The sequence below is a fragment of the Pogona vitticeps genome, chromosome 2, assembly GCF_051106095.1.
Source record: "Pogona vitticeps strain Pit_001003342236 chromosome 2, PviZW2.1, whole genome shotgun sequence".
NCBI lineage: Eukaryota > Metazoa > Chordata > Lepidosauria > Squamata > Agamidae > Pogona > Pogona vitticeps.
In genome coordinates, this window is record NC_135784.1 from 5,127,772 (window position 1) to 5,138,646 (window position 10,875).

General features: G+C 53.1%; 1 protein-coding gene across 2 annotated transcripts; it reads right to left on the reverse strand.

Moving 5' to 3' along the window:
- Positions 1-1,396: 1,396 nt before the first annotated feature.
- TAPBP (TAP binding protein) lies at positions 1,397-10,845 on the reverse strand. 2 transcript variants are annotated; one of them, XM_072987679.2, is made up of 8 exons: positions 10,667-10,845; positions 9,928-10,155; positions 8,323-8,637; positions 6,581-6,913; positions 5,537-5,863; positions 4,932-5,021; positions 4,801-4,826; positions 1,397-3,379 (listed from the first exon to the last, which is right to left on the reverse strand). In XM_072987679.2, the coding sequence occupies exons 1-8, from the start codon at positions 10,752-10,754 to the stop codon at positions 3,368-3,370; spliced, it is 1,419 nt and encodes a 472-aa protein (XP_072843780.2). In that variant the 5' UTR covers positions 10,755-10,845; the 3' UTR covers positions 1,397-3,367. The 2 variants fall into 2 exon arrangements, with proteins under 2 accessions (XP_072843780.2, XP_072843779.2); XM_072987678.2 differs by having other exon boundaries at positions 9,928-10,164; positions 10,670-10,844.
- Positions 10,846-10,875: the final 30 nt, after the last annotated feature.

Below are 10,875 nucleotides of genomic sequence, written 5' to 3' on the forward strand. Positions count from 1 at the left end.
CACCGCCCCCGAAGAGGACGCGGCCATCTTGAATAAGGGTATTGGTTAACTATGAAACGCCACTCAGGTGGAAGGGAGAGAAAATACATTCGGTTTTACTCTTTTAATACATTAATTTTCTTCTAATAAGGACAGCAGATGCACATACCCTTCTCTTCAGTTTACCCACACGCACACAACTTGCCCTCACTTGACGTGGCCACTGTGTGGCTTATAAGTTTACTGCCAACCCCTTCCAGGGGCTTTTTTTGGTTCATTTGCCCTTACCTAAAATGGCCTCCCTGCCTTCACAAACACTAAAGAGCGGACTTCCCCGCCCAGCACACTTGTATTAGCTCTTCGCCAATGATTGACGCCTCTCTGCCGCTGCTTTTATCTTAACAACGGAGTTCTATGGAACTCCGAGGCTGGCACAATTTCGTACTTTTCCTGCTCCTTAAAATGGGTCGAGAATTGCATCTAAATCAGCATAAGGAAGGATGGTTGTCACACCAGATGGAATCTATTGTCTCTGGCAGGGAAAAAGATTAAATGTGCACGACTTCCTCTCTTCCGCCACCCATGACAGGAAATGTCAGCTGCACCTGCTGAATAGCTGCCTGTCCCTTGGTTTCTGGAATAGGCACTTTTCCTAAGGACTCAGTCCAAGCACAGCAGAAATTGTTCGCACCGTTGGGAGGTAGGGGGGAGAGCCTTCCTCCCACCAACGCCTGCCCCCCCCCCACGTGCAGGGTGCCTTGAGAATGCAGGCAACAATTGGTATTGCTTGCAAGAATTTTATTGCAAGCAATGCCGCATCTCGGGGTTGCTCATAACCCCAAAAAATCTGCCCCAAAGGATCGTAGGGTCTCACCAACGCATCTGAAAAGGGAGGGGCATTGCCTCATTGTAAATCTTGAAATTGGGCACGCTCCTCACCAGGCCAGCCCTCCTGTGTGTGGGGTTGGGGAGTGCGGGCGAAGTGTGAATGTGAACAAGAGACAGGCAACCTTATACAAACCAGTGACCCAGAAGCCACGCCCGTGGAATTCAGTGCTTTAATCCTGGCAAGACTCTTAAATTGCCCCCCTTTTCTCCCTGCACCCTTTCTTTACACACATAGCAAACATGATCTCCATGTGACAAAAACCCACCGCCACCACAATTTCCTCCACACCCAGGTGTTGTGAACAGCACAGAAACTGCTCAGCGGCTGGGGACCCATGACCGGGGCCAAACTTTCACATAAGAATGAGAGAGAGAGAGAGAGAGAGAGAGAGAGAGAGAGAGAGAGAGAAAGGAGGCAGGAAGCTCTAACCCATCTTTGATGGTCAATATTCTATTTTCAGCAGTTTAACCCAGAAACAAGCCTTCCTCACAAGGGTGACCAAACAGATCCGTTCAAGCAAACACCCAATTCAGTTTAAAATTTATTAGCCATGGTGCGCCAGGTGCTGCAACAGAACATAGACATCAAGTTGATGGCTCTGCCCCCAAGGAGCTTACAGTCTACAGCAGACAAAAAAAAAAGACAGGTATGGGAGCAGGGCTACGAAGGATCACAGGTGTGGGTGTGAATCAGGGTCCCTAATTGTGCCAACACCAACACTCCAGGAAGGAGAACTATGGCAGTAGTTTATACTGGCCTTGTCCAGAAAAAACTGGCCCAGAAGGGTTTCGAGGAGATAAATCTTGTTACTCTGTTTCAGCAGGTATGCCAAAATGATTAGGGCAACTTCAAGACTCCCAGATTTGTTTCACTGTTAGCTCCACCAAGATCCACCTCGTCTTAAAAGCTACAATCCTTTTGCTTTCTTATGTATGGCCAGAAAATAGTGGTTCTGACACCTAGATTTCACTGAACTGAAAAAGAGTGACCCCTGGAGAGGAAGAGGAGGCAAAATCCGCCCTCCCCAAAGCTTAACTCCTCCAGGAAAGGGGGGGGGGGAATCACTTGGGAAAAGGATGGTTTTGACTCCCACCATCCCAAAATATTTGATTCAGCTTCGTTTCAAGTTGCTGGATTTGTGTTTGTTGTGTTTGTTAACCTGCAACTGCAAATATTCAAGCAAGAAAATATATTTATAATATATAATATTATATTATTATATATAAAAAATATTGGCCACTTTAAAGGCCAGTATATATCAAGAGGAGTTTGCAGAGGTACATCTAATTACTCCTTCGGTGTCCAAACTCACATGAAAATATAACAGCTAGTCTTCAGGGTGTCAAAACATTTTAGTTCTTTTAATTTTTAATGTCTGCCTGGATAGGTTTCCACAGGCTTAACACAGCTACGTCTTTGAAAAAAAATGCAACTTAGGAAAAATAAAATAAGATGAGATTGTGATCGTACTAACTTTTATAGTTAAGACACATCTCTGACCCCCGGGTGCTTTTCAATCATATTGTTATTTAATTCTAAAATTTATAGAATTTGTTTGTCCGACCTCTGCATTTCTGGCCATTCGCAAGAAATGGGGGAGCCCCTGGTATATCCTTCCCAGTTCCTTGTGAAAAACAGCTTAGATGGGAAGGGTTAACCCCCCACAGCTACCATTTTTACTTTGGGAGCACCCGTTTAGGGTTCAGAGTTGAGATGGGCATGAACCACCGGTTCGCGGTTCGTGACGGTTCATTTATCAACAGAACCAGCCCCGCCTCCTCGGGTGGATGCCCATTCAAGAGGCAGTGGGAATCCACCCGAGGAGGCGGGGCTGGGAAGCACCGAACTCCTGTTCGGCCAATAAGCCAGCACCATCTGCCAAACAGGCGGTTCGTGCCCACCTCTAGTTGAGAGCTGTGAGCAGCACCTTTGATCAGGCTTGCAAGCGCCAGCCACAGCAGCCCTTCGGAAGGCCAGGAGGGTCCCACCCTTTGCACAAGGTGCTCCACTCCTCCACACCAGCAAATCAGGGCCTTTTCTGAGAACTGTACAAAACCCGGATCCCTTTCCAAGTGCCATCTGTTTTTCGGAGAGAGGCAGCCTTGGTCTCCCTATTTTTTAATTATTTATTTTGCTTCTCAGTGCTTTCCTGCAAAGCCTACAAGACCACCAGAGCAGAAGCCATGGGAAAAATTTCTCAATAAGGGAGTGGGGGAGAAGAAAGCGACTATTTACAGCAAACCCCCCCCCCAAAAAAAACTCCTAGGCACAAAAGCTGCAGCTTTGCAACCACACCATGAAAAATCAAAAGAAGTCACACTCTGCAGAAGGCCTTCCCTATTCACATGACACCCAGGGGTGTTGTGGACAGGCAACGGGGGAGGAGAGGCGTCCAAGCAGTTTGGCAGCCTGACGTCAAGTTCCAGCGTCGTCCTTTCTCCTGGAAGGGAGCCTCGGCTGCCACCAAACCAGAGGGGCAAGGCCTGCCGGCTGCCCGGCTCACTCCAGCTTCTGCAGGGAGAAAAGACACAAGAGTTACAGAGGAGATGCAAAGAGGGGCCAAGAGCCTGGCCGAGCACCTGCGGGAGCAAACAAGGTGTCTAATCCTGGGCTCCAAAGGTATGGAGAGAACTCGCCAAAGCAAAGCTGCTGGGCTGAGCTCCCGCCTTGCCCTCCAGGAGTCTGCCCTACTTGAGTCAGTGAGTAGACCTGGGGAGGGGGGCAAAGATGGGCTGTCTCCTCTTACTGGCAGGGAGTTCCCAAGGCTGAGTGTTCCCCACCTTGGATGTCCATAGGTTCTTGGACTACCACTCCCAGCACAACTCGTGGTGCAGGCTTCTGGGAGTTGCAGTCCAAGAACAACTAAACGGGAGACCCAAGTTGGGGAACCACTGATTTAAGGGGAAAGGGGATGCCCCTCCTCCCACCAACCTTCTCCGCCCTCCTTCTCACGGGAAGCCTTGCAGGCTGGACCTCTGCCGGAGCGGCAGCGCCTCCCTTCCTCTCTCCCCCCCAAACCACTTTCTCCAACGGGCATCTCCTCCGACTCCTGGAGCGCCGCGGCAGCCCGAGAGGCAGGCTTCCTTCCCCCTTTGATCTTGGCGGTTCTCGCCCTCGCTTCTTCTCCAAACCAGGTGCACCAGAGTTTGAAAAAAATGCAGAGCCCTGGGCACAAAGATCTGACACTAAAACAGGCTGCTAAGAAGAAGCCCTGGAGACGCGGCCGAGGGTGAGACCCGGGGGCCTCCTGGCTGCAAAACCAGATCTCTGGCACTGGGTAGCACCTGTGAACTTTACATCTGGTGGGAGGGGGGTAAGGACTGGGGTGCCCGTTGGCTTTCTCCAGCAAAAGAACCCAAGCAGGAGGGGCGCCTGGCTTCATCCCCTCACAACACACCCAGCCACTTAGAAGGCGGGAAAGCATCCGACCACAGCTCGGCCTAAGTGCTGAGAGTTCCTGCGGCCGAGGAGGGATTTCGCACCCATGTCTCCGGAGTCCTAGTCCCATCACTCTATTCGCTGCACCATTACTCTCTAAAAATTAAGATGCACCCTGGGCTCTTAAAGCGTGCTCTAGCTCGCTTTCTCGTGACCGGCTTCCAGGTTTGTAATCAAGTCAAAGGTTTTGTTGTCAATCGCTTCCATATTTCCGTCGCTGGCGTGGAGAGAGCCCCGGGCCGCGTGTTGGCCACGTCACAGGAAAACCCCTTTAGGGGACACGCCGCTCTTCTTGCCAGTTCGTGAACAGGGATCTCCTCCGGCGAAGTGGTTTTAGCCCCCCTTGTGGGCGGGCGTTTCCTTTAGCTAGCTAAAAACTTACACCTTGCCTTCGCACACAAGCACCACAAAAGAAGCATCCGTCTAAAAATAATAGGAAGCAGGACCCAGGTTGGGGAAGGCTGGGGATTCAGGGGGGAGCCTCAGGACTTTACCTCCGATTTTTTTTGCTCTCCGGATGCTGGAAGAGAAAAAGACAAAAAGGCAAAACTGTCAGCAACGAGGGAGCCGGGTGTGTGCGGGATGCCGAGAGAGAAGAGAGACAAGCAACCAGGAAGTGACTTACCCCGCCTGAGAAATGCCTGCAGGAATCCGAACAAGGCGAAGGCAATCAGGAAGCAGCCGATGGCGTCCTCCAAAGAGGGGCCGGAGGAACCTTGGAAAAACGGAAGGGAAGCAGTGATGGAGGGGGGAAAGGAGGGGAAGAGGTATCCCACTCTGACTTCTGTTTGCTCTCCGGCTTTTCTGCTTCCTCACGCTCAACTTTTCCCCTGCTACGAGAGCTGCCCAGCTGCTCATGGCCTTGCAAAGGATATTCATCTGCGGACGAAGCCAGAGGCTGCCTCCGGGGAAGCCTCGCCACCTGGCAGTCAAACCACCTTGCGTGAGCTCAGCCAGGCTCCTCTGCCAAAGCTGAAGAGGGTCCCGTCCAGAGAGCTCGCCGGCAGAAGGCAGGTCTTTGCAAACTAACGGTGCAAGAACAACTCACTGTTAAGAACAAATGAACTGTGCACAGCCCTTGGCAAGCCAATTTATTCCCTTCACTCGGCTGGATGGGAGCTGTGTTATCCTGTCTACCTACACAGGGCTTACCAGCAAACAGCTTTGTCTCACTCGCGCACACGCAGATCCCTCCCCAGGCGTCCCCCTTCTTTTCCTCCCCCCCCATACCTGCCACGTGGAGCTTCACCGTCTTCCGCAAGCCACCCTCCGCCAGTCCCGGGTGGGCCACGTGGCAGCTGTAGGAAGCGCCGTGGTCTTGGGGCTGGACGGGCAGGATGCGGGCATGGCTGGTGAAGCTGTAGGTGCCATCGGGGGACTGCCGATGCCCCGACTCCCAGGTCTCCACGAGGGCCTCCGGGGTGCCCCCAGGGCTCTTCCGCCGCCAGTTCACAGAGGTCTTCTGGGGGTAAAAGCCAGAGACCTCGCAGGCCAGCTCCACGGGGGCACCGGGGGGCACCGAGAGAGGGTCTGGGCGGAGGGTGACCGTGGGAGGCTCTGTGGGGGCAGAGAGAGAGAGAGAAATTAGGGTAAGATTGGTTAGGGGCAGTTACAGTATCATGCCCAACACCAGGTCCCCACCTGCAGAAAAATACAGTGGTGCCTCGCTAGACGATGATAATCCGTTCCACTGAAATCGCTGTTAATTGAAATCATTGTCTAGCAAAAAGCATTTCCCCATTGGAATGCATTGAAACCTGTTCAATGCGTTCCAATGGGGAAGAATCGGCGTTGTCTAGCGAAGATCGGCCATAAGAAAGCTGCTTTGTGAACCGCCGATCAGCTGTTTAAATCGCTGTCTTGCGAAGCTTAGGTCCAGGAAACACCCGTTTTGTGAGCGCAGAGGGAGCTGCCAAAATCGTCGTCTAGCGAAAATCGGTTTGCGAAGCAGGGACCAAACATTGTCCAGCGAAATTCCCCCATAGGAATCACTGTTTTGCGAATCGCTATAGCGATCGCAAAAAGTTAATGTCTAGCGAATAAACTGTCATGCGGGGTAACTGTCTAGCAAGGCACCACTGTACAGGCTACGAAAAGGGAGAGGGGGAGGCCACCCCACCCTCCAAGGTGGCCCACCTCCCAGGGAAGGAAAACCTTCTTCTGAAGCCTTAGAGGCAAGCAAGGCAGCGCAAAGTGTCTGGGATGCAGAAATCAACCCCAAAGGGGCCACCAGGGAGAGTTTGCAGGCAAGACCTCCCACCCGCCCGGACTTACCCACCACCTTCAGCTCCATCGCCTGCTGGGCGCGCAGGTGGGGCAGGTAGACGGTGCAGATGTAGGTCCCCTCCTGGCGCGCCGCAACGCCCTGCAGCTGCAGCGAGACGTTGTTGGTCTCCGGGTCGAGGAAGAGCCGGGTCCCTTTCTCGGCCACGGAGACCTTGCGGGCGGCCCCGTCATAGGCCAGCACCACCCGGCCGGCCCCGCCGTGCTGGAGCCGCCACTCCACGGAGAACGGGGAGGCCGGGCCAGAGAAGCCGCAGTCGATGAGCACATCCTGGCCCAGGCGGGCCTGCAGCTGGGGCGTCCGGGAGAAGACCGACAGGACCGCTGGAAAAAGGGGTCGGAGTGGAGAGGGAGGAGTGCGCTGATGCTCTGTGCAGCATATCCCCAGGGACCCGGCTCCCCCCCCTTTCCCTCTCTCCTTCACCCCTATTGCCCTTTAGGGGCTCCTCTTGCTAATGGCCGGAATAAACCCAACAATCATCCTGAGCCTTTAAGAGACTGTCTGGGCCGAAGCAGAGCTTGAAGCAGAAGGAAAAAAGGTAACTTCTGGAGAGCACAATTCCCAGGATCTGCCACGGCGGCAATCACACAGTAAATGCAATAAAATGCACCTTAAGGAGTAGCCCCCCTCTGAACACAGTGGAAATTAAGAATAAACCCAGGGACATTTTGTGATATGAAGAATAATATTCAATAACCCGTGAGGGGGAAGACACTTCAGTCTTCCAGGAGGTTCTCTTTAGACTTTAGGGCGCTGAATCTTCAAACAAAAAGAACTACAGGGAGAGAATTCCAAAAGGGAGATGATGGAACAGAAATACATCCAGTTATTCAGTTATGTCGGTCTTGGCTTAAACAAAGACAGGGGCTTTTTCTCTCACCAGCTATATTTAGCTCATCCATATACTGTAGGTCTGCATTACTACTCTGTTGTTTTATGGTTTGTGACACCTGTCTACTCAGTTTTCTGCACATGTACATTTTGCATTAATCCCTTTCAAGGACCACTGGTGGGATCTTGATCCCTCACACCTGAGGATTGTATATGAGCCCTCGATGACCACAGAGTAACCATCATCATGCCAGACCTTTGGCATTTCCATGATACTTCATACTTTCAGGATCGCTGCACAGATAAGAGATCTGGCCACTGAAGCATCTTGAAAAAGTTGGCTGGTGGTGAACAGCTGGTGACAAATACAGCTGGTTCCTCTTTAAAGCCACACCTTAGCAGGGCTGCCGCCCCTGAAAAATCCATGCCTGAGTCTCTTAAGTCCTATGATGACATTCACAGGACCGCTGCTAAGATACGTTGCATCAACACTTCCCACATAGTCCAGAAACTAGATGTTTCTAAATTGGGACTAACATGATCCTTACTAAACTAAGTACAGTGCTAAGAGGGGGGGAATATTTATTTAATTTGTTATCCCTTAGAAATTTAAAAATATAGAAGCAAAGCCCTTGGATAAGAGGTGGTGGAATCTCGGTAGAGCTAGAAGGGTCAAAGGTCATCTAGTCCACCTCCCTTCCATTTCTGCAGGAAGCCACCAGTTTTTTTTTTTACAAAAAGATTTTTAAAAGAATAATAAATTTTAAAAAATCCAAAATGTGTGCTGCTCCAGATCTTGCTCCCCATTTTCACTCCTTTGCCCCATTCACCTTTTTCTGCCCCATGGGAAGCAGGGACGGGGGGGAGTGTCCAAGGCAAAGCTGCCGCCGTCCTCGGATACCTGTTGTCGTGGTGATCCTGCTCCCGGCAACCGCCTCCTGTTTCCAAGGCAGCGCCTCTTCCTCGTTCAGGATGCTGCTGAACCCGTAGCCGGCCTCTGGGTTCTGGACGGTGGCGATGAACCACTTGCCCTGCCCCATAGACCGGGGGCAGCCCTTTCCCTGCTCCAGCCCGGCCGCCCACTGGACGTGGGCCTCGTGTGGGATGTAGGCGTTGATCTCGCAGGAGACAGCCTCTGTGTCGCTCGGATCGGATCCCAGCCAGAAGGGTCGGGGGCTGCTATGGTCACTGCCGCCCCACAGAGTCCCCGAAGGGTCTGGAGGGGGGGAGGGAAAATGGGGACCGGGGGGCCAAGAGTACAGGTCAGTACAGGGAGAAAGAGGTGATGCTCTACAGAGTCACAGGAGAGGAACTTTCTAGAAACAGCTGGAACAGGAAACTAAAAATTAGGATTGGGGTCGGCATTTCCACCACCATCAGGAGAAGAAAAAATTTAGAAACCATTATGGACAATACTTTAACAGTATTAAGCAAACCGCCTGCGTTTCTCTTTCGCTCTTCAGATTTTAAGAGGGAAAAATAAGCTAGACAATGATTTCGCTAAACAGCGATTTCAGTGGAATGGATTATCATCGTCTAGCGAGGCACCACTGTAATTTTATGAAAGGGGGAAGGAATCATTTTTAATGAACACATTGATGAAGAAAACAAAACCAATTTTTAAAAAAGAGTCTATCACTGTGAAAAACGCCACATCTTTTGCTGGCCCTGTCAAAAGAGGCCTATAAAGCCCACATTGGTTCCTTTTGATCTGCTTTTACACAATTTTTCCACAATTTAGTGGCACCCTTGGCTTGGAAGAAAACCCACCGGCTCATAAAAGGACTCTATGCACTTTGTGAAATGATGTTAACTTTGAGAAGTGGAAAACTTTTGGCCACTGTAACAGTAACAAGATTGGCAAATGGGTATTTCGGTCCCATTGTGGGAAAGGCTTCAGAAGGGTGTCCTCAGAAAAGCCCCTCCCCCCCTTTCTTCCAAAAGCAAAGCTGATTTTTTAAAAAATAAAGTTGAAAAGACTTTTTAAAAAGGATCTGAAGCTCAGAAGCCGGGGCCTGTTCCATCCTCAGCTCAGAGGTAGAGAATGTTTCGTTACCCGGACGGCTAGAGAAACGAAGCAGATAAAAAAGGCTTGAATCCTCAGCTTCGTGCATCCCAGGGCATCTCCGGCAACGGCACTGCTTATTATGGGTTGGTCTTTTTTTTGCATTGTATCTCCTCCTTGCTACTAATCTTAAATACCGTTTTTTAATTGTTGGAAGCTGCCTTGGGTGCATTAAACTTTTTTTTTCTTTTAAGAAAAAAGGTGGGTTAAAAATATTTGAAATAAATAAATCTCTCCCCCCCACTCTCTTCTGGGGAGGAGCCCCCCCCCCCCGCTCCCTTGCCCAGTCTGTAAACTGGGAAAGATCCTTGTGGAGTAAGAGTGGAGACCTGGCAGATGGAACAGAGGAAGGGGGCCGGTCCGTGGGTTTGTGGGTGCACTGATTTACTTTGGGGGACTACCAATCCCAACATCCCCAGCCCTCCTCCTCCTCCTGAGTACCTAGCATCTGGAAGGCGAGGCCGGGCTCCACCTCCGGGGGCAGCTCCGACTCCAAAGCCGCCTGGTCGAGCCGGCGGCCCGGCGGGGGCAGGAGCAGGAGGGCCCGGCGCTGGCTCAGGGCTCCGGGCATCACCGACCCGCCGCCTCTCCCCGTGGCTTCCTCCACGAACCAGCAGTCGACCCGCGCCGCCGCCCCCGACGGGGAGGACGCGCTCGCCATCGCCATCGCCGCCGCACCTGGAAGGAGCAAAGCCCGGGGATGCGCGCGGGGGGGGGGGGGAAAGAGAGAGAGAATGGTCCAGGTGAGGGGCCTTCCTCCTCCTCCTCCTCCTCCTCCTCCTCCTCCTCCTCCTCGGCCAGCCCCAGCCCCCGGGCAGGATGCGCGCCCCTGGCAGGCCCAGCGCGCGCCCCCGCGCTCTCCGGGCAGGAGGTGAAAGCGAAAGGAGAACCGAGCCCGGCCGGGAAAACACCCCCCCCGGTCATCTGCTCCCTCGCCTCCCCCGCCCCGGGGCTTTCCACGCGGCGGAAGTTCAACCGGGAACGCTTTCTCGGAGGGGCGGGGCAGAGAGAGGCTGCACCTGCTGGCTGCCTGCCCGCCCCGGGGCGCGCTTTCGTGCCAGCGGGGATAAGGGGGCAACCCCCGGCTCCCCTTCCTCGCGTCGCCCCACACCACCGGCCGAGCGCGCTTCTGCACCCCCCCTTCCAAGCCCCCTGGGGACCCAGGCGTCCGGCGCCCACTCACCGCCCAGGAAGAGGAGGGCGAGGCAAGCGAGGGGTCCCCGCCGGCCCCGGAGAGGAGGCCCCCGGGCGGCGGCGGCAACGAACATGTCGGCGTCGGGGGGAGCGGGAGGGAGAAAGCAGGAGAAACCGTTGGGGAGCGACGGTGGGGCGACTTGGTCCGACGATGGCGCCGATGGGCTCTCCTTTCGCTTTCGTTTCTACCGGAGA

Bases quoted from the DNA above. Each gene is read 5' to 3' on its own strand.
- TAPBP (XM_072987678.2), bottom strand. From the start codon at position 10,754: ATGTTCGTTGCCGCCGCCGCCCGGGGGCCTCCTCTCCGGGGCCGGCGG. The intron at 5,864-6,580 runs GTAAGTCCGGGC...CTGCCCCCACAG, and splicing joins GATGGAGCTGAAGGTGGTGG to AGCCTCCCACGGTCACCCTC. The intron at 4,827-4,931 runs GTAAGTCACTTC...TTTCTCTTCCAG, and splicing joins GCAGGCATTTCTCAGGCGGG to CATCCGGAGAGCAAAAAAAA.